The 27130-nt window shown below is 37.6% G+C and overlaps 2 protein-coding genes across 6 annotated transcripts; both read left to right on the plus strand.

Annotated features, from left to right (window-relative positions):
- Positions 1–148: 148 nt before the first annotated feature.
- On the plus strand, positions 149–13307 carry LOC104901055 (uncharacterized). Its single transcript, XM_057391445.1, has 15 exons — positions 149–1218; positions 2209–2319; positions 2683–2834; positions 2935–3145; positions 3232–3469; positions 3601–3751; positions 4316–4621; positions 6310–6481; positions 8679–9425; positions 10095–10229; positions 11668–11819; positions 11913–12123; positions 12207–12444; positions 12560–12710; positions 12893–13307. The coding sequence occupies exons 1-15, from the start codon at positions 387–389 to the stop codon at positions 13196–13198; spliced, it is 4113 nt and encodes a 1370-aa protein (XP_057247428.1). The 5' UTR covers positions 149–386; the 3' UTR covers positions 13199–13307.
- Positions 13308–13862: 555 nt separating this feature from the next.
- On the plus strand, positions 13863–24893 carry LOC130589613 (cysteine-rich receptor-like protein kinase 44). Of its 5 annotated transcripts, XM_057390980.1 has the most exons (9): positions 16579–16661; positions 16951–17108; positions 20551–21300; positions 22119–22241; positions 22996–23147; positions 23235–23445; positions 23528–23765; positions 23896–24046; positions 24393–24893. In XM_057390980.1, the coding sequence occupies exons 3-9, from the start codon at positions 20589–20591 to the stop codon at positions 24702–24704; spliced, it is 1899 nt and encodes a 632-aa protein (XP_057246963.1). In that variant the 5' UTR covers positions 16579–16661; positions 16951–17108; positions 20551–20588; the 3' UTR covers positions 24705–24893. The 5 variants fall into 5 exon arrangements, with proteins under 5 accessions (XP_057246965.1, XP_057246962.1, XP_057246963.1 ...); XM_057390982.1 differs by lacking the exons at positions 16579–16661; positions 16951–17108 and adding an exon at positions 13863–14490; XM_057390979.1 differs by having other exon boundaries at positions 16569–17108.
- Positions 24894–27130: the final 2237 nt, after the last annotated feature.

A 27130-nucleotide genomic window follows, 5' to 3' on the forward strand; every position in this document is an offset into this window, starting at 1 on the left:
ATGATCATATATATTACATATTTATCTAGTGAGATAAAATTTTGCTTGATGACTTTTCATGCACAATATACATAGAAGGGATTGTCCAGACTCCAGACAGGAGTCGTGATGACTTTTAAAAGAGGTAGTTTTGTCTTTGGTCAAATGATGTGCTGGATGACTTTTCTATGTTATCACTTTGTTCAATAGTCAAGAGTTGCATTAGATGTTGCTATTATGTTAGAAAGTGTAAGAAGACTTGCATTGCGTTTGCAGCCTAACCTCGTCTTCTTGAAATGGTGGCCTTCTAATTTATGAAGGTTGCCTTTATTGGAAAATTTGCTTCCCTGGACTTTGGAGATATTAATGATAATATCGAATATTTATTCGAATAACTCTACTTTCATATGGCATACTTTGCTACCAGTTGGTCTCCTTCTCTTCCCTTTTTAATCTCTGCGCTTATCTGCTTGGCTAATCATATCGCAGTAGCTCAGCCCGAGCATGTGCGTTCCCTTTGCCCAGACACAGAGACTGTTGCTCCAACTAGCCAATATCAGACTAATGTTGATACACTTATCTTTTTTCTCTCATCTAACACCACCAGATGGAAAATTGCCTACAACGCAACTGCAGGAAATGGAGCCAATCAGGTCTATGGTTCCTATTTCTGTCGTTATGACCAAACTAGTGCGTTCTGCGAGGAGTGCATCTCCTTGGCCATCGATTCCTTAATCGCCGATTGCCGTGGAAGAAAAGAATCTATAGTATGGTATGATCAATGTTTCGTGCGATACTCCAATGAATCTTTCTATGGTACCATGATTGACGCTCCTATGATAGCGTATTGGAACACACAAAATCCTGTCGGCATACAGAACATCACGAGCAACCAGACGGCTTTTATGCAAGTTCTGCTAGGAGTTCTGGGAGTTGTTTCATCCCAAGCAGCAAATGGTGGGCCACCTCAAATGTATGCCACAGAAGAAGACACATTTGTGGGTAACCTGACTAGCATGAGCACGATCTTCTCGCTTGCTCAGTGCACCCCAGATATATCTATGAGTGACTGCAGTACTTGTCTCCAAATGACCATTGGTAACGTGACAGAGTTGTGCGATATGAAGGGAGGTTGTAATGTGATGTGCCCCAATTGTAATATAAGGTACGACATAAATGCTTTTTATGGAGATGCCCTAACACCCCTTTCAGTACCTTCGCCGCCTCCCTCTTCTGGAGGTAAGATTATTTGAATACAGTTGCATCTGTTGATGCGTCAAATTTTTTGGTTGAAATGGTAAACATATATGCTATACATGGGTTTTAAGTTGTTGAAAGATGGGGTATCTGTAATCAATCTTGAGTGGGAGTCCTTTTTAGACATAAGGATTTCCTTTATTTCTAAATTGTTCCGTAGTATCACCCTAGTGCACAGGGTTCAACCCACGGCACTGACATAAAAGACTCAAGCTCACAAGCGTCCGATTGGATTACTTTGATTGCACACCCTCTATGAGAAATGATGAAGAGCTGACTGTTAGATGCATTTTTTGCATCTAACAAATACGCATATAGTGTTTGCGGTACATGTATAGTGTTTGTGTTACTTAAACTTTAGTGTTTGTATTTTGTTAGTATTTATATAAGCAGAAAAATAAGAGAAAAATACAAACATTATATTTTAAGCAGCACATACACTATATGCGTATTTGTTATACAAAGATTTTATTTCACAAGTAGCTCTTTTATCATTTCTCCACCCCCTGTTAGTCTAAATTGCAATGGATGCAGGTTGATGATAATCTGTGATATTAGATTTAGCTCTTCGTGATACAAAGTCAGAAACTTTTGACCTGATAGCCAGTTTTCAACGATAGATAAGATGAGTTAGTATGTTGTAGGAAAAGAAAAACAAAAGTTGTTTAAAATCCTTCCGGTCTTTTTGGATAATCAACACAATATGAATTGTTTTCTACTTCTTTGGGATCTGAATTTGTTTGATATGTATTTTCTATTTGTATGGAATCGAGATTTGATTCTATATATAAACTATGTGTTATTGAAAAACATGCAAGTCAGTTTTCACATATTTGTAATCCATTGACTGTGTAATGGCTCAAAAACATCCCAGCACCCCAACAATCATGGAGTTTTGCTCCGTTCAACACCCCTAAGATCTATGTATTGTGAATTCATCATGAGTAATGCTGTGTAATTTATGTCAAACAGATGCCTCGCGAAGAAATGCATTAATTGTGGGCATTTCCATTTCAGCTGGGGTGATTCTACTTGGGGCTTGTATTTTTGTTTGGAAGATGAAGTCCAAGAAAGCACTTACAGGTACACGACGAGAGCTCCTCATTCTTTTTGTTTGGCTCAAACCCAAACTCATTGTTATCGTATTTTATCTTATCTGCAATATGTATGGGTGGCAATTAGATTCCAGATGCCGTTCTCGTGTACATATCGGACCTAAGTTCGATCTGCTAAACCCTAACAGTTGTATCAGCCTCTTTTTTGTACTTTTTGTTGCAGATGACTATACTTTTTCTTTTTAAAATTACATTGTTTTTGGAGTTGGACTGATATCCCTCTAACAAAAAAAAGAAGTTATAGATTAGAGTTGATGCTTTGCCATCTTAGGTAGTGGTGTGGTGGATATCAATAGCAAAATTTCTGAGTTATTTCCGACAAAAATTGTAGTGAAATATTCGGGGGCAGCTCTAGTAACAGAAGCGGAGGAGATTGAAAGTGTGGAGTCCCTGAAGTTCGACTTGACCACAATAAGGAGGGCAACCAATGATTTCTCTGCAGATAAAAAGCTAGGACAGGGTGGATTTGGTGAGGTTTACAAGGTATAAGTTGCTGAAAATTGAAATTGACTCCTAAGCAAGGACACATTGCTTTCTGTTTTATGGCTGGTTCACCAAATAAGATGAACTTCATATCTTGCAGGGAAAGCTTGAAAATGGACATTATATAGCTATAAAGAGGCTCTCTGGCAATTCTAAACAGGGAATTGGAGAGTTTAAGACAGAAGTTGCTCTAGTTGCAAAACTTCAGCACCGAAATTTGGTCAAACTCTTGGGCTTTTGCCTGTCAGGAGAGGAAAAGATACTCGTGTATGAGTTTTTGCCTAACAAGAGTCTCGATCTTTTTCTATCAGGTAACTCCTCCAGTTTGATGCTTAAATATTCTTTCTTCCGCTCTAAATGAATGCTTAGGTTCGCTAATTATACATGTTGCTTCCAGATCCAACAAGGCGGGCATCTTTAAATTGGAGAACAAGATTTAATATTATAAAAGGAATTGCAAGAGGGCTTCTATACCTTCATGAAGATTCTCGACTTAAGATTGTCCATCGTGATCTTAAACCTAGTAATATACTTTTAGATGAGGCTATGAATCCAAAAATAGCAGATTTTGGCATGGCAAAGCTTTTTGGAGTAGATCAAACTCAAGACAACACGGATAGAATTGTTGGAACTTTGTGAGTATTTGCTAGATGATTCCTGTCCTTCGTTGAGTGCATTTTTTCTAATAGAAACTTGCAAAATTTGTGTCTTAGTGTGCTAAGACTCTCATTTGTAAAAGCTAATTACACCTTTATAAAACTTGCAGCGGTTACATGGCTCCAGAATATATAGCTGCTGGCTACTTCTCTGTTAAATCAGATGTCTATAGCTTTGGAATCATAATCCTGGAGCTTGTGAGTGGTCTAAGAAAGAAGTACTTCCGTCAACAAGAAAATAATGAGTCCCTTGTTTACCGGGTACATTTACAGCACTAAACTGGTTTTAATTCAAAAATATCATTATAACAAAACTATAGATATTTTTCACCATTGAAATGTAATTTTCTTAAAAGAAAAGTTGAAATAGTAAATCCAATGTTTTGGGGTGTTTTCTCATATCAATCCAAAAATTTTAATTCTTTCTTAAATTTCCCAAGTTTTGGGTGATTTATTACAAGTTTAACAGGTTAAGTCTGGTTTTTTTGAGGGGGGGTGATTACAGTTCGGATTCTTCACTTTTCTCTCCAGCCACCAGACTACCGTCTTTATAGTTTTTCTACATGCTGAATTGGTGAATTAAACTGTAATATGGGTATATTGTAGGATATCGTCAAACATTGGATTATTAAAAACTAAAAGAAAACGCAGGATTAAATATGAGAACTTGCCAACAGGGACTTTATTGTGTCAAATTTTCCTAATCAAAAAAATGTCACAAGTACAGAACTTCTTAATTCATATCCCGGGTTCAATTTCAACATTCAAGTGGTTTGATCCAATAGTATGATTATAACAATACTTGTCTACTAACTTATGGTGCAGGCATGGACTCTGTGGAATGAAGGGAACCCATTGAAGTTGACTGATCCAACTTTTGGCGATGATTATCCTGTTGATGAAATTAAAAAGTGCATCCACATTGGTATGTTATGCATCCAAGAAGAACCAGCTAACAGACCGCGAATGGCATCAATTGTTGCTGCGCTTAATGGGGAGTCTGTCCCTTTGCCTTCACCAACCGTGCCTCTTTTCGTGACTGGTGACACAGATAATAGTATTGAGCGTGGCACAGATCAACCTGCTATTGTGTTAGAAGTAATGGAGAATATAACTGAATTGTATCCTCGATAGATTTGGTTGTTGATAGAGATTCGCAAATTAACAGAAAGACATTATTAATAGTGGATATCTAAGAGCTAAAACATGTAATATGGTTGTAAAGCTTTTTTTTTTTTTTTTATGTATAGAATGTCAAGGCTTCCTAAGAGGGTGAGTTGTTTCATTATTCTCACATGGTATAAAGAGCTAAAACAAATTAATTTCAAAAACCTTTTCTTTTTTCTCTGCTCCTATGACAGGACCTCCATCAGCGTCTTTTATGGTTGTCTTCAGTAGGTCCTCTAAAGTTGTCATGCCTGCTGAGGTTGCGGCACCTCCTCAGACTGCCGCATCTTCTCACTCCGTTCTTGCTTCCTCCTCCTTGTCAATTCCTGCAACCGTTGGATTGTTCTATTTGAATTTTTAAGTTGTTGGTGAGAATTTGCCAATGTGGGAAGAAACTAAGGAGAACCAACTTTTTTCTAATGTGTCTCCTACAATTGGGAATTTCTTTCCTACTTTTTATAAGTTTTTACTTACTTTTACGGCCCGTTTGGTAGTTGGTTATAAACGATGGTAATGAGTGGTAATGAAAATTGCTTTTCCTTGGAGACAAAAACACAAGTTTAGGGGTGAGATTGCTTTCCCATGGAGAAAAAAAGCCTCCTCATGGAGATTTTAAGGGTACTTACCTGGTAAAATTACACTTAAAATTCATTCTCATTATCGCAATTTATTAACGATTACCAAACGGGGCGTTAGTATTTCGTTATTAATTTTGTCGTTTTTACTTTTGGTTGTTATTCAGGTAATTTTTTTCAAGAGAAACAACTTTATGAAATATTTTAATGGAAAAATCAAAAAAATTACCCATATGTTCATTTGTTAGTTATTTACATATGTTCATTTGACTTGTTATTTATGTACATTTGCAAATGTACATGTGCACACTTTACCCACCATACGAACGTGTACACTATCTACGGATTGCATTAACACCCGTGCACTATTTGTTTTCTAAAATTTTGTGCTAATTATCAATGTTTTATGCTTTAATGTTGACTTAGGGTATCATTATCGGTAGTCTGGAGTGAGAGTCTTAAGTGCAAATTTTGGTGAGTCTTGAGGAAAACCAGCGATATTTTTAACAAAGACTTTCATGAGTCTGGAATGGAGTTTGGAAATCCAAGACTCTATCAAAGACTCCTCTAGTGGGCCCATGCAAGCAATTTTTTTTTTTTTTTTGTTTTTGACAAACCAACAAAGCAATTGTGTGATATGAGAATACCAAAAACACCAAATCTACCATCTGTTTTTTTTTATATAAAAAAAATCATTATAACAAAGAACCTTTTTTTTTTTTGAAAAATTATAACAAAGAACCTATAAATAAGTAAATAACCCTTTGTGTGCAATTTTTCTTTTTACATGATTTTATTATTCTCATGATATGATTTTATGTAAGCAAAAATAAGTAAATATTTGTTATTCTCATGACATGATTTTATGTAAGCAAAATAAAATAAAATAAAATGAAATAAAGTAAATATAAAATAATATGTTAAACATTTTATAGAGAGTTTAGAGAGAGTATGAGGAATAAAGTGTAAAACTGCAATGAATCTGGAATGAGTCTAAAGAATATAAAATAGGTAAAAGTTAGTGGAGAGTTGATGTGGCACAGTCTGAAGTTTAGAGAATAGTCCGAGGGATAAACACACCCTTATCTAAAATGCTTTTTTTCTCATTTATTTGCCAAAATGACAGTGGAAGGTTATTGGTTTCCTCTTCGATCGGAACTAGGATTTCCTCCGGAAACTGGAAAGAGCTTCAATTTCATTGCAAAGATCCTCGAAGATCAAAAGGAGTATAAGGACGATACCGAAGAAGGTATGATCACGCACATAAACTGTTCGACGAAATGCAACGTCCTCTTCAGGGCTTGTGTTAGTTCGAAGACATTTGATAAGATTAATGGGTTTTTTTTCCTGAATTGCCTGAAAAGTATAATACTTTGATCAATCGTTTATGTGAGATGGGTTCTTTGGATTCAGCTGTTTTAATAATTCTTGATGAAATGGAAAAGGAGGGTGATTTATCCTTTTTATTATCTTGGTTGATGCTTTTTACAAGAAGAAAAGGCTTCTGATTTCATAAATCATATTGCAAAGTTACTTAGATTTGTTTTAGAGGAAAAGATTTAGGAATTAGTGGAGATCATTCAAGAAATGATATCTAAGGATATGAAGCTTGATGTCTGCACTTATAATCTTCTGTTAGAAGGCTTATGCAGTTATGGAAAATTGTTGGGATGTGTATCCCACATTAAAGAAAAAGAAATATACGACTATGAGTTGTGTTTGTCTGTTTGATACTATTATGGAATTCCTATTGTCATAGCTGATAGTCTATCGACTAAAATAACTACATTATCCTCAACAGAAATGTAAGTGTAATTATGTCCAAACTTGATAGAATTTTGCCTTCAAGCAAAGTTGGAAAACTGAAAGAGTGGAGCATTGCTGTTTTTATATATATATATATTTTTATATTTTATGTTTTAAGTGTTTGAAGGAGTTGTTCAAGGAAGCGTTTAATGTTGAAAAGCCTATATGGATTCAGATGGATTTGCCAAGGCTTGGCAAGGTTCGTGTCTGTTATGTGTGCATAGCTGCCCATGTTGTGTATTAGAAATTTTGGATAGTAGGAGATACTGGATAATTGGCTGAAGCGAGATCCGAAATTGAGGCTCCGTTTGGTAGGGCGTAAAACGTTTTCCCGGAAAACTGTTTTCCTCTATTTTCAGTTTTACATTGTTTGGTTGGCAAAAGAGTGTAAAACCATTTTCCCTTGGGGTAAAATTACTCTCCTAAGGATGGAAAACATTTTCCTTTCAAAATGAAGGGAAAACTATTTCCTTCTCTCTTGTACACTCCTCCCACTACTCTTACTTTCTCTTTCATTTTCCTTTCATTTCATCATTTTTTTTACATCGAACCAAACAACGGAAAACTAATTTTGGAATTGTGTTTTCCATTGTAAATTGTTTTCCATGAAAATCATTTTACACTGAAAATATTTTACGCCCTACCAAACGGAGCCTGAATCAAACTTCTAGCAAAGGCAATTCCTGCAGGATTTTGTTGTAGACAGTCCTGGTGTCAATTTATGCAGCAGAAACAGATGAAATTTTCTACTGTGTCGTCCCTGTAGTCACGTTCGAGCCAGTGAAGAAGGCAAATTGATACTCTTACACGAGTAAAGAGTTCTGGTGAACTTATTAAAAAGTAAAAAGTGAGGTTTACAAGGTACAAGTTGCTGTTTTGTTATTTCTAAGCAAGAGCTTGCTGCTTTTGACTTTATGATGATATTTGTTAGGTGTATTATAAATTTTGCTGGGAGACTTTAAGACATAGAAGAGATAAGCCAACCCCAGAAACAAGCAAACAAACAAGCACAAAATGTCGCTTGATGACTTTTCATGCACAAAATACAGAGGATATAATACAGAAAAGAGCCGTGATGAACCATGTAATATTTACCTATTATCATATGTGAAAAAGCAAAAAAAAAAAAAAAAAAAAAAAAACATGCACAAAATTAGAGCTTTTTACACTTTGCATTTCAGAATTCTGTAATATAATCTTTGAAGAGGTCAATCTATTTAGGCTTGTATTACATAAGATCAAGATAAATAATTACTATTATAAGATATAGTAACGGACTCTAATTTGTCAAGTACTTTTGGAAGAGGTATTTTCTATTTGGCCAACTAACGTTGCCTGATGACTTTTCTGTCATCACCTTGCTCAATAGTCAAATTTTTATGTTAGACGTAGCTACGTAAGAAACTGAAAGAAGCGTTGAATTGTGGAGTCTGACTTTGACCTCTTGAAATGATTAACCTTGTGTGGCTGATGAAGGTTGCCTAAATGGAAATTTGCCGCCCTATATATTGGAAATGCTAGAAGATATATATTTTTTCTAGTATCTTTACAACTTTCGATGGCATGCGTTGCTATCACCTGGTCTTTTTATCTCTGTTTACTGTTCTCTCTGCTTATCTGCTTGGCTAATCATATTGCAGTAGCTCAGCCGGAGTATGTGAGTTCCTTTTGCCCAGACGCGGAGACTGTTGCTCCAAATAGCCAATATCAAACCAACGTTGACACACTTATCTCTTTTCTCTTATCTAACACCACCACTTGGAAAATTTCCTACGATGCAACTGCTGGAAATGGAGCCAATCAGGTCTATGGTGCATATTTTTGTCGCATTGACCAAACTAGTGTGTTCTGCCAAGACTGCATCTCCTCGGCCATCAATTCCTTAAACGAACATTGCCGTGGAAAGAGAAAATCAATAGCGTATTATGATCAATGTTTGGCAAGATACTCCGATGAATCTTTCTATGGTACCATGACTGGCGCTCCTATGATACCATATTGGAACACACGAATTTCTGTTGACATACAGAACATTACGAGCAACCACACAGCTTTTATGCAAGTTCTGCAAGGAGTTCTGAGAGTTGTTTCATCCGAAGCAGCAAATGGTACAAACCAAAAATTTGCGACAAAAGAAGACACATTTGTGGGTAACTCGACAAGCATGAACACAATCTACACACTTGCTCAGTGCAACCCATATATATCTGCGAGTGACTGCAACACTTGTCTCCAGATGGCCATTGGCAACATGACAGAGATGTGCAGTATGAGGGCAGGCTGCACAGTCATGTGCCCTGATTGTAATATAAGGTACGACATAAATGCTTTTTATGGAGATGCCTTGACACCCACTTCGGTACCTTCATCGCCTCCTTCTTCTATAGGTAATATAACTTGAATCAAATTGTATCTGTTGAGGCATCTATGTTTTTTGGTTTAAGTGGTAAACAAATATGCTATAAACAGAGTTCTAGTTGTAAGATGAAGTATGTGTGATCAATCTTGATCGGAATCCAGTTTGGGCAAGGACGAAGTATTTTCTTTATTTAAAGATTGTTCAATATTATCAACCTAGGGCACAGGGCTCAACCCATGTAACTGATTTAAAATCTATTTTAAAAAGCTTCTGGGTTGCTGATTATTTACTGAGATACTAGATTTAGCTCTTCACAAACTCTGAAACATTTACCTTATAGCAGTTTTCAACAATAGACAATATGAGAAAATAGTTAGTTGTAGCATGTAGTATATGGAGAATAAAAGGTCTAATCCTTCCAGTCTCCTAGGATATCAATCACAACAGGATGTTTATTCTAAATTCGTTTAGGATAATGGATATTGTTCTCATAGATATGTTTTCTTTTACAAACATGAACATTAGTCATCACAAGTTTGTAATCCAATGACTGTGTAATGGTGAACTATTTGCTCAAAAAGATCCCCCCCAAAAAAATTATGGAGTTTGGCTCTGTCATAAATTGGCAAAGTGACTTGATATATATTTTTTATTGTGAGTTCATCATGAGTAATGCTGTATAATTTTTGTCAAACAGATCAGTCGAGAGAAGGAAAACCAGCGTCAATGCGAAAAATAGCATTAATTGTGGGGATTTCCATTTCAGCTGCTGTGATTCTTATTGGGGCTTGTGTTTTTGTGTGGAAGAGAAAGTCCAAGAGAGCATTTACAGGTACTTTTTTCTTTGGTTCAAACGTTTAAGTGACTGCTATCACTTTGGAAACGATATTGTACCTACAATTACTATGGAGTATGGATTGTTTGTTTTGGAGGATTTTCTTTTTTTGGGAAATAAAGATACCATTACTAAAATATTAAGAGTTATTACAACACAACATCCCCATGGAGACCAGAAACAAAATGGTTTACATCGGGTGCTCCCTCCGAAACTCCCTCCGAAATGCTAGTGATCAAGTTTTGTTTGTCAGCTAAGAAAATTTCATTACACATTATAGGGGGGGAGCTTAAAGTACAGAAAATATTAAAGCCATCCGATAATCCTTTAGCCTGCTTTGCCACGCTATCAGCAAGTTTGTTTGATCCCCTTCCTTCAAAAACCAGTTTGACGCCTTTGAGTTCTTGGAGCAACTCCCTGCAAGATGTAATCATTTCCGAGGAGATATCATTTAACACTTTATCCAGCAAAATGGTTAGTACTGCTCGAAGGCAATCCGAAGACAAAATAGTCTCCCTCCAGTTTTTCTTTTTAATCCAATTCAAAGCTAATAGGATGGCATATATTTCTGCTTCCATGGCATTATTTGCTGCAGTTGACATTTTAAATCCCTCAACCCATTCGGCATTATGGTCACGACAAACTCCGCTTAAGGTGGCTTGTTTTGGAGGATTTTCAAATTCTCTTTTTATTCCTTGACCATATTCGGGAGTGGTTTCAGTTTCCTCTTTCAACCTATCATCCCATTTGCTGTGTTAAGATATGGGCCTAAGAATGCATCTGAAAATTTTGGGTGATACTAACACCATGTTTGGATAGAAAGATTCGGAGGTAAAAGTAGGGATTTGTTTTCCCTTGTTTGGATAAGACATAGAGGAAGGGAAGGGAAGGGAAGGGAAGGGAAAGAAATTAGAAGGATCAACAAATCACATTCCCCTCCAATCAGAAAGATTTGGAAGGAATATGGAAGCTTGTTTATTTTTCTCACTCCCCCACCTTCCTTTCTATTCCTCTGTTCGCCTCCTGTCACTTCCCCTCCACAAATGTCAATCAACCATACTGTAGAAGACTAGCTTCAGGTGGAAAATAATGAATAAGCCAGCCAAACATTAGGGTTGAACTTTTATTTAAATAAAACAGTCAATGGTGACAAAATCAGTAGTATCAACAGTCATGGATGGCATCTGATTCCAGATACCATTGGCATGTACATGTATACCTATATGGCTATATCTATATGCTGAACAGTTGCATGCTCTTGTTTGTACTTTTTGTTAGACATGACGACTCTTTCCCAAAATTATCATTTTTTGGACTAAGGTCTTCTCTAACAAAAAATTGTAGATTAGTGTGATGCTTCCCCATCTCAAAAAGGTGGCGGTGTGGTGATATCAAAGTAGCAACATTTCTGAGTTATTTTCAACAAAAATTATAGTGAAATATTCGGGGCCAGCTCTTGTAACAGAAGCAGATGAGATTGAAACGGTGGAGTCCTTGAAGTTCGACTTGACCACAATACGGAAGGCAACCAATGATTTCGCTGCAGATAAAAAGCTAGGAGAGGGTGGTTTTGGTGAAGTTTACAAGGTAAAAGTTGCTGGAAGTGACTCCTAACTGAGGCCACATTGCTTTCCAATTTATGGCTATTTCTCTTAATAAGATGCATTTCATATGTTCCAGGGAAAGCTTGAAAATGGACAATATATAGCTATAAAGAGGCTTTCTATCAATTCCAAACAGGGCATTGATGAGTTTAAGACTGAAGTTGCTCTAGTTGCAAAACTTCAGCACCGAAATCTGGCCAAACTCTTGGGCTTTTGCCTCTCAGGGAAGGAAAAGATACTTGTGTATGAGTTTTTGGCTAATATGAGTCTTGATCGTTTTCTATCAGGTAACTGCTCCAGTTTGATGCTTAAATGTTTCTGTTTCCTTAAATTAATGCATAGATTGGTTAATTATACATGTTGCTTCCAGATCCAACTAGCCGTGAACTTTTAAACTGGAGAACAAGATTTAAGATCATAGGAGGGATCGCTAAAGGGCTTCTATACCTTCATGAAGATTCGCGACTCAGGATTGTGCATCGAGATCTTAAACCAAGTAATATATTGCTAGATGAAGCGATGAATCCTAAGATAGGAGATTTTGGCATGGCAAAGCTCTTTGGGATGGATCAAACTCAAGACAACACGGATAGAATTGTTGGAACTTTGTGAGTACTTCGTTAGATGATTCACGTCCTTTCTTGAGTGCATTTCTTTTATGGAAACTTGGATATGTGTTTCTTAATGTTTGGAAAGCTCATTATACCTTTATAAAACTTGCAGCGGGTACATGGCTCCAGAATATATAGCTGCCGGCTACTTCTCAGTTAAATCAGATGTCTATAGCTTTGGAATCATAATCTTGGAGCTTGTGAGTGGTCTAAGGAACAAATACTTCTGCCAAGAAGGAAATTATGAGTCACTCTTGTATCGGGTAAATTTTCCGTATTGAATTGGTTTTAGCTCAAAAATATCAAATCTTGTGAACTCTTGTACGGGGTATAGTTTAACATTGAACTGATTTAAAGGAAAAGTTGACATTAAAATTTCAAAAATTGTGACGATATTAGTCCAAGGTTTGAATTACTCCTATGTAAGCTGTAAGCTTTGGTGCAGGCATGGACACTATGGAACGAAGGGATCCCATTGAAGTTGACTGATCCAATTTTTGGTGATGAATATCCTGTTGAAGAAATGACAAAGTGCATCCACATTGGCCTTTTATGCATCCAAGAAGATGCAGCTAAGAGACCGCGAATGGCATCAATTGTTGGCGCGTTTAATGGTGAATCCATCACTCTGCCTTCACCAACCCCGCCTCTTTTTTTGACTGGTGACAGAGATAAGGGTATGAAGGATAGCTCTCATCAACATACTTATGCATCTGGAGTAATGGACGTCACTGAATTGCACCCTCGATAATGTTGGTTATTGGTAGAGATTCCCCTATCAAACATAGATTTAGCTGTATATAAGATACTATAACTGTATAAATCTTATATGATTCCACATCAAGTTTTTATTTCTTGTACTTTTTTTCCCCTTCCTGATAATCGAACGTCTGACCTTAAATGGATTTTTGGTTCAACTCATGAATGGAAAGGGAATGAAATCATATAGGGGGGAAGGAATTGTAAGTGGTTGACTCCATTGAAGGAAGGAAACTTGTGTGGGATTGAAGAGGTAAAATTATGTGATATTATTAGACTTAAAAATGTGTAGTATAGCCGCATGGGTGTAATGGTGGTGTCAGGTTGAACAATAAAAGGTTTTATTGAACAGGGTCGTTAATGGATAGGGTCTTTGTTGGAGAGGATCGATATTAATACAGGGCTGTAACTGACTAATTGTAGCCTTGTAGGCCAAATATTTTGCAAACAATGGTAAAAAGAATCATGTATGGTAATTTTTATGTGCGCTCAGTTCTCTCTCCTATCCACTATATTGTTACTCTTGTATGGTAAACAAACATCACTTCTTTACTGGTGCGTAATCCAAATTCCAACTACAAGTATTATTTTCACCATTAGGTATAGCATATAGACAAGTCACAGTAGAAACTCTTGACAAATAAGTTGTTCCTTTATAAAGGTATATAGTATTTTGAAATTCTTGCAACTGAAGAGCTATATGATGCCCTGTTTATTTTCAAGTTCTGCGTTTAATTTTTTTGGTTGGATAGAATTTTACCTTCATCAAAATCTTTGGCCAGGAAAACTAGATGCTAATTTTGGTGTTTCTTCAACTACTACGCTTTCAAATGTTCTTAGGGAGTTGTTCAAGGAAGCTTGTAATGTAGAAAGCCTGTTTTCAACCACACTGAGAGGGCTGAACTGCTGCAGGATTCGCCATCTAAAAATAGATGGTTTCCTTTGCGCTCTGTGAATGCTAGAAGAAGTAATAGACGGTGATAACTGGTACGCTTCGACAAGGTTTGCTTATCATTGTCTCTACTATGTGCATACCTTTCCATTGTGTTTATGTAAATAGTAAGATAATATGGAAAAATGGTAGAAATGAGATACGGTAAACTTCTAGCAATTCCTGAAGGATTTTGTAGTAGAAGGCCCTGGTGTCCATTTATGCAGCAGCAACAGATGATATTGTTACTATGGAATCTCTGTAGTCATGTTTAATGCAGCAAAGAAGGCATTCAATACTTCAACGCTATTAAAGAGCAAAGAGAACTTGGCGAGGTTTGCGAGTTTTGCAAGGTAAAACTTGTTGGTATTCTATCTCTGAGCAAGAGCTTGTTGCTTTTGATTTTCTGATGATTTAGTATTTGATAGGTATAATACCATATTACTCGCTACACTTCTCAATTCATGGACTCCTAGGCAATTTTTGGAGAAGAGAGAGGTAGAGAGTAAAAAGAAAAGGGACCCATGTGAGAGGAGAGAGATAGAGAGAGTTTATTGCCCAAAAAGGAAGTGTAGCAAGTAATGTGAAACTTCCCACAATGAAAAGTGTAGCAAGTATTATGAAATGGAGGAAGTATGTATTTTGCTGGAAGACTTTAAGACTGAGAAGAGATAAGGCAAACCTGGAGAAAAGCAAACAAGCATGAATAAAATGTTGGTTGATGACTTTCCATGCACAAAAATACATAGAAGAGATAATATAGAAAGGAGTCGTGGGCCTGTGATAAATAAGTAAATATCTATTTGATACCATATGAGAAAGCAAACAAACATGCACAATTTTACAACTTTTCTGTCAGGGAAGGAAACATCCTATTAATAACATTTAGGTTGTATATTAGTAGTTGGGCTCATTTAGTGTAAAGCTTATCAGTAGTTGGGCGTATTAAGTGTAAAGCAAGGTCCCATTTATGTTTGTATATAAACTTGGCTGTCAATGAGAAATAGAACAAATCAAAAATACACCTTCAACTCATTCTGTCATGGTATCGGAGCCTCAAGCGTAGAGGTGATCATGGGCCGGGTTCGGGCCGGGCCGCGGCCAAAAAAATTTGCCCAATGGTCGGGCCGGGCCAGGCCTAAATTGCGGGCCGAATTTTTGTGTCCAAAGCCCGCTATTTCGGGCCTAAATTAGCGGGCTTTTGCGGGCCAAAACGGGCCGGGCCAAAAAATAGACTAAAAAGTCGTCTTTGGCTTGCCCAAAGCCCGCCAAAGAAAAAAAAAATACGACCGGGCCGGGCCCAAAAAACGGGCTGGGCCAAAATGATCACCTCTACTCAAGCGGCACAACCATAAATTTTTTTTTTTTTTTCTCTTTCTTCTTCGTCTTGTTCCACAGCTCCGACCACGCGCGCTCTGACTGTGTTCTCACCATGACTGAAGCTCATAAGGATCCTAAACCTGATCCTTCTTCAATGTATTACCTCGGCACCGGTGATCAACCCGGTAATCTTATTTCTCATGTGACCCTCAAGGGTGACAACTATGTTGCTTGGGCTCGTGCCCTTACCTTATCTCTCAAGGCTCGCCGGAAATTCGGCTTCGTTGATGGCTCTATCGTCCAGCCCGCTGCCGCTGCTCAATTACTTGATTGGGAGACTGTCAACTCCATGATCGTCTCATGGATTCTTCGTACGTTGGATGGAAAGTGCTGCCTCTCTTCCTTTCATGATACTGCTCGGCTTTGTGGCTGTATCTTGAAAAACGCTACTGTATTGCGAATGGTCCGCGCTTACAACAACTTCGACAACAAATTACCGAGTGCAAACAGACCAAAACCATGTCTGTTGAGGATTATTTTAATAAGTTAATGGCCCTTTATGATGAACTTGATCGCTTAAACCCTGCACACATGTACTTGTGGAGGTGTAGTTGTAATCTTGCTGAAAAATTTCTCAAAGATCGCGAAGAGGAAAAATTACATCAATTTTTTGTGGGTCTCGATGATGACTATTACGCTATGGTTCGAACTAATTTGCTCTCTCAAACACCAGCAGCAGACATTGATCGTTCCTACCAAGCCTTGCTCCAAGAGGAACGGTCTCGTCACATTGCACGCACTAAGGCTGTTGTGGAGGAGGCTCGTGCTTTTGCTATTTCGATGACCATAGCCGAGGCCGTTTACTCGCCCCGATAAGTCTAAACTTGTGTGTACCTACTGTAAAAAACGGGGTCACGACACCTCCACTTGCTTGTTATTCATGGCGCCCCGGACTGGTGGCTGGAACGTCAAAAGGCTGCCAAGGGGTCTGACCCCGCTGCTGCTCCTGCGGTGCAGGCCGTGGGCGTGGTCTGCTGCGGGTGCTGCTAGTGCGCGTGTCAACGCCGTCTCCGCGGTTCTCCGGTCTGGCAGGATGTCCCGCAATCCTCCGTGGATGCTGCTGCCCCTACCTTACGCCCAGATCAGGTGCAATCTCTCCTTAATATGCTGAGTTCCGCAAATTTTACATCTGATCGTATGACTGGTAAGCCTCTTTGCGTTGATTGGATTATAGATACCGGTGCTTCCCACCACGTTACGGGTGTATATGATTGCTTATTTGATGTTCACTCCATTGATGAGTGGACGGTTGGCTTGCCCGATGGTCGTCGTGTCTCGGCCACTATGTGTGGTCGCGTCACTCTCTCTCCTCATATGAATCTTGAGAATGTTCTCTATGTGCCTGGTCTTCCTGCAATTTAATCTCTGTTTCGCGATTAATTGATGGTTCTCATTGTTCAGTAAATTTCTCTGCTTCTTTGTGTGCAATACAGGACCAACTCTCGGGGACTCTGATTGGAGCCGGTGAGCGTCGGAATGGACTATACTTCTTTCGGGGTTTACCTGAAGCTTGTGCAGTGACAGTTCCAGACTTATCAGCTTTCGAGCTCTGGCATCGTCGCCTGGGTCATCCCTCTGATAAAGTTATCAAGTTAGTTCCTGCGATTCGCTCTAGTACTGTTAAGAAGTGTTTGAATAAGGCCTGTGTGTGTGTCCCCAAGCCAAACAAACTCGTGATCCTTTTCCTATTAGTGCTACAGAGCACTAGGCCATTCAGCTTATTCATTGTGATTTATGGGGGCCTTATAATACTCCCTCTTCTTGTAATGCCCTTTATTTTCTCACTATTGTGGATGATTTGTCTCGTGCTGTGTGGGTTTATTTATTGACTACTAAGACTGAAGTTTTTCTGCATTCACTTCATTTTTTGCTATGATTCATCGCCAATTCGACTTTAATGTCAAAATAGTTCGAAGTGATAATGGTACTGAATTTAATTGCCTCAAACCTTTTTGATACGAATGGCATTATCTTTCAAACCTCTTGTGTCGGCACCCCTCAACAAAATGGTCGAGTTGAACGAAAACATCAACATATCCTTAATGTGAGTCGCGCTTTAATGTTTCAAGCTCATTTACCTGTTTCTTTTTGGGGAGAATGTGTTTTGACGGCAGTTTATTTAATTAATCGAACCCCCTCCAGTGTGTTACATATATAAAACTCCTTTTGAGATGTTGTTTCATACTCCTCCTACTTTTGATGAATTACGGGTTTTTGGGTGCCTTTGTTTTGCTCATAATAAAAAATTCCGTGGTGATAAGTTCGCCTCTCGTAGTCGAAAATGTGTTTTTGTGGGGTATCCAAATCATAAGAAAGGATGGAAGTTGTATGACCTCGCCACCGGCGATATATTTGTGTCTCGGGATGTCCAATTTTATGAAAACGAGTTTCCTTTTGGTGTGTCCCCTGTGATCCCTAATGTAGCACATGATAATGCGCATGTTGAGGTGTCATCTAATGTTGTGCCTGTTGATGATGACTTTGAGCCAGTTTCTTCTTTGGTTGTCCCCCCTATTATTGTGCCTCATCCAACTCCTATAAAACCAACCCAGCCATCCCCTACTGCCACCTCTTGCCCCCCGGCTACCGTACCTGCCCATCATCTTCCCTCTACTGATCATTTGGGGCGCGGTTTACGTGAGAAACGTCCTTCGATTCTCCTTCGTGACTATGTTGCACATGTTTTTGGTTCCTCCCCGACTCATTGTATATGTCCTTCTTCGCCCACTCTTGGTTCCAACAGTTCCTCAAGTACTCCTTATCCTATTGCTCATTCTGTTAACTGTGAAAAATACTCTTTGCCCCATCGTACTTTAATTACAGCTATCATGACTGGCCATGAGCCTCGATCCTTTAAGGAAGCTATGCAGGACGAAGGTTGGCGCGAGGCCATGCGCAAGGAGATCCGCGCCTTGGAAGATAATTGCACTTGGGAAATGGCGGAGTTAGCATCACATAAGAAAGTTGCGTTGTCGTTGGGTCTACAAAATAAAATATAAGGCTGATGGTTCTGTGGAGCGTCTAAAAGCTCGCCTTGTCATCTTTGGTAATCATCAAGTTGAAGGTATTGATTATAATGAGACATTTGCTCCTGTCGCTAAGATGGTCACTGTTCGTGCTTTCTTAGCTGTTGTCGCTGCTAAGAACTGGGAATTACATCAGATGGATGTGCATAATGCTTTTCTTCACGGTGATTTGGAGGAGGAGGTCTATATGAAACCCCCTCCTGGTTTTTCTTCTAAGCCAGGTCTGGTTTGTCGTTTACTCAAATCTCTTTATGGTTTGCGACAAGCGCCTCGTTGTTGGTTTGCCAAACTCCCTGCTTCCCTTCACCATTTTGGCTTTCAGCAGTCTTACTCTGATTACTCTCTCTTTACCTTGCGACGGGGTCGTTTTCATTTAAACATTCTTGTTTATGTTGATGATTTAATCATTTCTGGCAATGACTCTTCCGCTATTGTTGCTTTTAAGACATATTTGGGTGAGTGCTTTCACATGAAGGATCTTGGTTTGTTGAAATATTTTCTTGGTGTTGAGGTCGCTCGCGGTCCCGAAGGGATTTTTTTGTGCCAACGGAAATACACACTTGATATTCTTGCCGAAACTGGGTTGTTGGGTGCCAAACCGGCATCATTTCCTCTTGAACAACACCATTCGCTTGCTTTGGCCACTGGCGAATTGCTCTCTGATCCCGAGTCCTATCGTCGTCTCAATGGGAGGCTCATCTATTTATCATTTACTCGTCCTGATTTGTCCTATGTCGTTCATATTCTTGCTCAGTTCATGCAGACCCCTCGTACGGAGCACTGGGATGCGGCCTTACGTGTTGTTCGATATCTTAAAGGGTCTCCTGGTCTTGGTATACTCTTACCATCTCACTGCAATTTGACTTTGACAGGATGGTGTGACTCTGATTGGGCTGCTTGCCCCCTAACTCGTCGCTCACTGACTGGTTGGTTTGTTTTCCTTGGTGGTTCTCCTATCTCTTGGAAAACGAAAAAACAACATACAGTGTTTCGCTCTTCTGCTGAAGCGGAATATCGCTCTATGGCCTCTCTTACATGTGAATTAAAATGGTTGAAGGCTCTCCTTCTTAGCCTGGGTGTAGATCACCCTTCCGCTGTGCCTCTATTTTGTGATAGTAAATCTCCCTTACATATTGCCCAAAATCCGGTTTTTCATGAGCGGACTAAACATATCGAGGTTGATTGTCATTATGTCCGTGATGCCATTCGGGATAGTGTCATTGTCACCAATCATGTCTCCACAAATGATCAGTTAGCGGACATTCTCACAAAGGCTTTGGGCAAACAGAAGTTCTTGTCCTTTCTTCGCAAGTTGGGCATTTGGGATCCGTCTGCTCCAATTTGAGGGGGGCGTCAGGGAAGGAAACATCCTATTAATAACATTTAGGTTGTATATTAGTAGTTGGGCTCATTTAGTGTAAAGCTTATTAGTAGTTGGGCGTATTAAGTGTAAAGCAAGGTCCCATTTATGTTTTTATATAAACTTGGCTGTCAATGAGAAATAGAACAGATCAAAAATACACCTTCAACTCATTCTGTCATTTTCACACTATAAAATTCAGTATACTGTAACATAATCTTTGAAGAGGTCAACTAGTTCAACTTCTATAGATCTATTACATAAAATTAAGAATTTAAGATGATATTATCATAACATACAGTAAGCTAATCTAATTGGCCAAGTACTTTTGAGAGGGGTGCTCTTCTTATCTTCTATTTGGGCAACTAATGTTTATTGCTGACTTTTCTCTGTTACATGCACTTTGTTCAATAGTCAAATGTTGCATTAAAAGTGAAAGAAATCGTTCATTCTGCAGTCGGATATTGACGTCCTGAAAATTGCTAACTTTATATATTATTGCACAATGCACATATCTAAAAATATATAAAAAACTTTTTCTAACATCTCAAATAGCTACCTTCATATGGCATGGTTTATTACCTCTTGGTCTCCTTCACTTCCAGTTTTTATATATCTAATAATTTATCTGGCTAATTATGTCGCAGTAGCTCAGCCGGACTATGTGTATTCCCTTTGCCCAGGCATGGAGACTGTAGCTCCCAGCAGCCAATATCAGACCAATGTTGATACACTGATCTCATTTCTATCATCTAACACCACCATTACGAGGATTTTCCACTACACTACTGCTGGAAATGGAGCCAATCAGGTTTACGGTGCCTTTTTTTGTCGTATTGACCAAACTATTGTGTTCTGCGAAGAATGTATCTCCTTGGCCATTGATTCCTTGAATGCCCATTGCCGTGGGAGAAGAGAATCAATAGTGTGGTATGATCAATGTTTGGTGCGATACTCCAATGAATCTTTCTATGGCATTATGGATGATGCTCCTATGATACCGATGTGGAATACACAGAATGCTGTTGACATACAGAATGTTACGAGCAACCAGACATCTTTTCTGCAAGCTCTACAAGGAGTTTTAAACGTTGTTTCATCTGAAGCAGCAAGAGGTGCATCTGGTCAAAAATTTGCGACAGGAGAAGATACGTTTGTGGGTAACTTGACGAGCATCAACATGATCTACACGCTTGCTGAGTGCTCCCCAGATATATCTGTGAGTGACTGCAATGCTTGTCTCCAGATGACCATTGGCAACATGACAGAGTTGTGCAATATGAAGGCAGGTTGTACTGTGATGTGTCCCAATTGTAATATAAAGTACGACATAAATGCTTTTTACGGAGATGCCCTGACACCTACTTCAGGACCTTCAGCACCGCCCTTTCTCCAAGGTAAGATAACTTGAGTAAAGTTCTACTGGTTGAGGCATTTAATATATTGGATTATATGGTAAAATATATTCTAATGCGGTTCAAGTTGCTGTAAGATGTGGTTCCTTTGATCAATCTTCAGTGGAAATCCATTTTAGGCTAGAACGAACGTATTTTCTTTATTTTTAGGTTGATTAATAGTATGAACTAACAGGGATCACCCCAAGGCACTGAATCAAAAGGCTCAAGCTCACAAGTCAGAACCATCCAATTTTCCAATGTAATTACTTTGATTGGACACCCACTATTAGTCAAAGCATGCTGGTTGAGGAGAATTAACTGTGATAACAGATTTAGCTCTTCGTGATACAAACTGAAATTTTCTAACTAGTAGCAGTTCTTCATAATAGATCAGATGAGAAATTAGTATACTGTAGGAAAAGGAAAATAAAAGTTCTATCAAATTCTTCCAGTTTATTGGGATAACCAACAGAATAGGAAGTTCCTTTTTATTTGTTAGAGATCTCAATTTGATTTTATATGTAGTCTCTTGGGTTGCATGACTTGCTTATTACCCATGGGATGGTCCTTGTATTGTTGCCTTTCTCAATTACAATGGATATGTTCTCATAGCTATGTTTATTCTACAAACATGAAAGGCAGTTATCACAAATTTCGAAGTAACTGACTGTGTAATGTTGTTTTTTAATTGTTATAAAAGATCCCAGCACCCAAAATTTTTAGAGTTTGGCTCCATGATGCAGTGGCAAAGTGACTTGAAGAAGATCTATCTATTATAAGTTCATTATGAGTGACGCTGTGTAATTAATGTGAAACAGATCCCCCTGCAGAGTCAGGGCGAAGAAATGCATTCATTGCCGGCATTTCCACTGTATCTTTGGTGATTCTACTTGGAGCTTGTATTTATTTGTGGAAGAGGAAGTGCAAGAAAGCATTTACAGGTACATGACGACACGTCTCCTTTTATTTGGTTCTAACTCCATCTCAATTTTACAACTTTGGAGATGTTATTGCACTTGCAATTTGCATGGCTTGCTCGATTTGTGTGATACTAACACCATGTCTGGATAGAAAGATTTGTTGGGAAAGAGAGGGATTTCTAACTCCTTTTGGATAACACATAATGAAGGGAAGGGAAAGGAATAGGAGGGTTTCGATGTCCTTCCTTATTCAGTAATCACATTCCTCTATTGGAAAGAATTTGGAAGGAAGATGGGAGCTCGCTTTTTCCCTCTCCCTTCATTGCACCTCCCTTTCTCTTTCTCTTCCGCTAACACTCCATAAATGCTAACAAACACACTATAGAAGGCTAGCCTCAAGTGGATAATCATGAATAAGCCAGTCAAACATCACAATTACACTTCAATATAATTCGAACAGTCAATGTTGACAAAATTGGCAGTTCTACAGAATCATGGATGGCAATTAGATTCCAGATACCATTGGCATATATATGTACCTATATAGGCTATATATTCTATCTGCTAAACTGTTGGATCAGGCTCTTGTTTCTATATTTTGTTGGACATGAGCCATGACAATTGTTTTTCGAGTTTTTGTCTTTTTGGGGCTAAGATCGCCTCTAATGAAAAAAAAGGTGTAGGTTAAAGTTGATGCTTACCCATCTGCAATGGGTGGTGGTGTGGTGATATCAAAGTAGCAACATTTCTGACTTATCTTTATTAAAAAATATAGGGAAATATTTCGGACCAGCTCTTGTAATAGAAGCAGATGAGATTGAAACTGTGGAGTCCTTGAAGTTCGGCTTGACCACACTACGGAAGGCAACCAATGATTTCTCTGCAGATAAAAAGCTAGGAGAGGGTGGTTTTGGTGAAGTTTACAAGGTAGAAGGAAGTGACTCCTAAGTGAGGCCGCATTGCTTTCCGTACTATGGCTTATCCTCCTAATAAGATGCATTTCATATGTTCCAGGGAAAGCTTGAAAATGGACCAGATATAGCTATAAAAAGACTTTCAATCAACTCTAAACAGGGAATTGGTGAATTTAAGACTGAAGTTGTTCTAGTAGCAAAACTTCAGCACCGAAATTTGGTCAAACTCTTGGGCTTTTGCTTATCCAGAAAGGAAAAGATACTTGTGTACGAGTTCTTGCCTAATTCGAGTCTTGATCGATTTCTATTAGGTAATGCACCAGACTGGTGCTTAAATATTTCTTTGTGCTTACATTTAATGCTTGGATTGGCTAATTAATGTGTTACTTGCAGATCCAACAAAACGGGCATCTTTAAATTGGAGAACAAGACTTAAGATTATAGGAGGAATTGCAAGAGGCCTTCTATACCTCCATGAAGATTCTCGACTCAAGATTGTGCATCGTGATCTGAAACCTAGTAATATACTGTTAGATGAAGCTATGAATCCTAAGATAGCAGATTTTGGCATGGCAAAGCTGTTTGGTTTGGATCAAACTCAAGACAACACTGATAGAATCGTTGGAACATTGTGAGTACCTTGTTTTAGTCTTCCTGTGATCCTTCGTTAAGTGAGTTTCTTTAATGGAAACTTACCTTATGTTTCTCATTGTACTCAAACTCTGATGTTTTGAACGCTTATGCATTTGTAAAACTTGCAGTGGGTACATGGCTCCTGAATATATAGTTGCTGGTCACTTTTCAGTTAAATCAGATGTCTACAGCTTTGGAATCATAGTTTTGGAGCTTGTGAGTGGTTTGAGGAACAAATACTTCCGTCAACAAGGAGATCATGAGTCACTTCTATACCAGGTACATTTTCAGCGTGGAACTGGTTTTGATTTAAAAATCTCTTTGTAACAGGACCTTTGAACTCATGTGCCTGGTACATTTAGAGGACTGAACTGGTTTTTTTCTAAACGGAAAATTGGCATCTTAACGGCTAAGACTACCATATTGGTTCACTTCAAATGGAGACTAATGGAAAGGATGTCCCAAACTTGAGATCATAAAACTATAAATTAAACAAGGGATTTAAATGAAAGAACAATCCAAATTGTTAAACTCGAATAATGGATACATTTTGAGCATTGTAGTAGTATAATTCACACTTATCGTTATAACAAATTGTTAAGCATGCTAAGATATGGTGGTGCAGGCATGGACGCTGTGGAATGAAGGGATCCCATTGAAGTTAACTGATCCAACTTTTGGTGATGATTTTTCTGTTGAAGAAATGACGAAGTGTATCCACATTGGATTGTTATGCATCCAAGAAGATGCAGCTAAGAGACCGCGAATGACATCAATTGTTGGTGCGCTTAATGGGGAGTCCATCAGTCTGCCTTTACCAACCCCTCCTCTATGTTTAACCGGTGGCGCAGATGATAACAGTATCAATGGTGGCTCAGATCAACCTAAAAATGCATCAGGAGTACTGGAAAATATCACTGAACTGTATCCTCGATGATGTTGGTTGTTTGTAGAGATTTCCTACTTAAACATAGAGATGTAGCTGTATATATAAGATATTGTAGCTATACTAGTTTTTAACCCGTGCAAAAAATGCACGGGAGCATATTTATATGTGATATCATAAACTATTTATCAGATAAAAATGAGATTGATTGAATCAAATTGAATTGACAACAAATTATGAAAAAAAAAATTGCACTTTATCTAAATTGATACATAAAAAAATAAGGTCAGATACAACTCAATACACGATTCAAACATTTTGAAAAACTTCCTTATAAACCAACATTGGTTGTAACAAATGAGTTGCCACGATCTTTATCATATATTAAGATTTTCAAACCCTGTTTGCTTGTAACTCTTCAAACAACGTCATGCAATTGTCCGTGTCTGGATACATAACTCAGGCTTAAAAAAACGGGTAACTTTTTGTCCTAAAAGGGTCAATTTTCATTTTTACGAAGCTAACTTGTTAAACGTTAAAAGTTGTCTTTTATATAAAAATGACCCATTTTAAACTAAAAAGTGACCTATTTGAACTTGAAAGTGACTTGTTTTGACCAAAAGTAAATAGTTTGATATAAACTTATTGTACACTGAATGCACATAATAGTAATTGAATATAAAACCTACTAATCCTAATACTTTTATCTCCACCACTTCATTATACACCCTCGTTCCTTATTTTTTTTCCTTTCTTCTTCCTCTTCCTCTATCTCTTTCTCATTTTCTATTCTTTCCCTTGAAAATTGCCAAAGCAACATGAGTAACGTAGAATTATAGGTTTTTATTATTATGTTCTAATGAACTTATTCTCATAAATTTTCTAAGTTGTAGTACGTACCTATGTTCGATTTTGAAATATTAAGTTAGTGTTAAACTACTAATTAAAATTGCAAAAAAAGAAGACCTCCTCGTTGTGGAAAGTCTATGGATGTCATGCCAAAGGTGCATGATGTGATAATATATATACCTTAATGCCGTAGCAAGTTTTCCTGGAGAAAAATCCATTGAGTACTTATGATTGCATCCACATTACGATCGATCTTGGTAATACCAAAAACCCACCCATGGTTCTGTAGAAGTGATGATTTAGAAGTTAAAAACAAAAAAAGATAAATTCATATTACTTTAGAAAGATAATTCCAAAATGTTTTTTTTTTATCTATATAAGCATATCCACCTACAACTTTTGTAAAGCCTAAAAGGTTTAATTTGTGAATAGGAAATCAGCTATGAGGGTTTCATATACTCTAAGCTTTAGTTTCTTTTTTTTGAAGTGGGGGTTTCAAATATTCAGCTAATAGGATAATACATCTGCTATTGGCATGTCTATAATCATATGATGGTATCTTTAAATATTAAAGAGGAGATAAGTCATCCATATGCACTCACTCCCCGGCAAGTGAAACAAATAAAAAACCATCCCTTTTCCACTACGTACCCACTTCTATATCAGTACCTTCGAATACCCAACCCACCACCTATCTTATCCTCCAAAAGATTCACTTTACATGCCAAAACATCCACCCCATTAATGTTAATTAATTTTAAGTAAAAGTAATTAAATATGTGTACCCCACCACTTTTGAGCAACTTATATAATGTAGAAGTGTTATTAAAAAAATTCTACGGGCCATATAAATTATTATAAAATTATAAAGTAGAACCTGGCACATACAATTGCAGATTATCTATTTATGAAGTCATTTTGACTATAACATAATATTATAAACATAGATGATATGATGTTTAACACAATTTTTTTACAATAATGATAATAATACATTAAATTCATTTCAAATATATTGTTTTATGCTTCCTCCGTTTCTTTTAACTTGCAATGGTTTTACTTTTACACTATTCATAAACTCTAATTAGTTTATCTTTGGGGATTTATAGTTGACGAAAAACATATTCATGTATAATTTTGTTATGCTATGATTTGGTAAGCTTTGGCGAGTAGATTTTGTGCATTCCCAAGTTACCTTCTTCTTTAGAAATTGAATTTGCACTCATATAGACTTTTATTCTCCCCTAATTCAAATTCGCGTAATTTGCCCGAAAGATTTCTATTTCATAAATTTAAGATTATTTTTTTCTATAACCATGGTCTAGCTTGTGATTTGATATTTTTTAATTGTATATTAAATATACATTAAAGTTGGCTTACGATCCATGTGTTGAGCTGCTGATTTAGTTAATGCCACGGTGGATCAATGAACCATAATTTTTTTACAAAAAAGTTGATTAAAATTAAAAAGAATGACATGTCATGCTTAGGTGGAGCTTTCTATAATATTCTAAGGTTGTTTTTGTATATTCATACTCTAATTTTTTCGTCATATCGTTATAGATTTTAATTTTGTTGTAACATCAAAATTTCCTTAATAATTTTTGTTTGAATACTAAATTGTTTTG

Source organism: Beta vulgaris, chromosome 8, assembly GCF_026745355.1.
Source record: "Beta vulgaris subsp. vulgaris cultivar EL10 chromosome 8, EL10.2, whole genome shotgun sequence".
Taxonomy (NCBI): domain Eukaryota; kingdom Viridiplantae; phylum Streptophyta; class Magnoliopsida; order Caryophyllales; family Amaranthaceae; genus Beta; species Beta vulgaris.

Coding starts and splice junctions, on each gene's coding strand:
- LOC104901055 (XM_057391445.1), top strand. CDS start 387: ATGGCATACTTTGCTACCAGTTGGTCTCCTTCTCTTCCCTTTTTAATC. Junction 3,752..4,315: donor ATGAGTCCCTTGTTTACCGG/GTACATTTACAG, acceptor CTTATGGTGCAG/GCATGGACTCTGTGGAATGA. Junction 10,230..11,667: donor GTCCAAGAGAGCATTTACAG/GTACTTTTTTCT, acceptor CAAAAATTATAG/TGAAATATTCGGGGCCAGCT.
- LOC130589613 (XM_057390978.1), top strand. CDS start 20,469: ATGGCATGGTTTATTACCTCTTGGTCTCCTTCACTTCCAGTTTTTATA. Junction 22,242..22,995: donor GTGCAAGAAAGCATTTACAG/GTACATGACGAC, acceptor TAAAAAATATAG/GGAAATATTTCGGACCAGCT. Junction 23,766..23,895: donor GATAGAATCGTTGGAACATT/GTGAGTACCTTG, acceptor TAAAACTTGCAG/TGGGTACATGGCTCCTGAAT.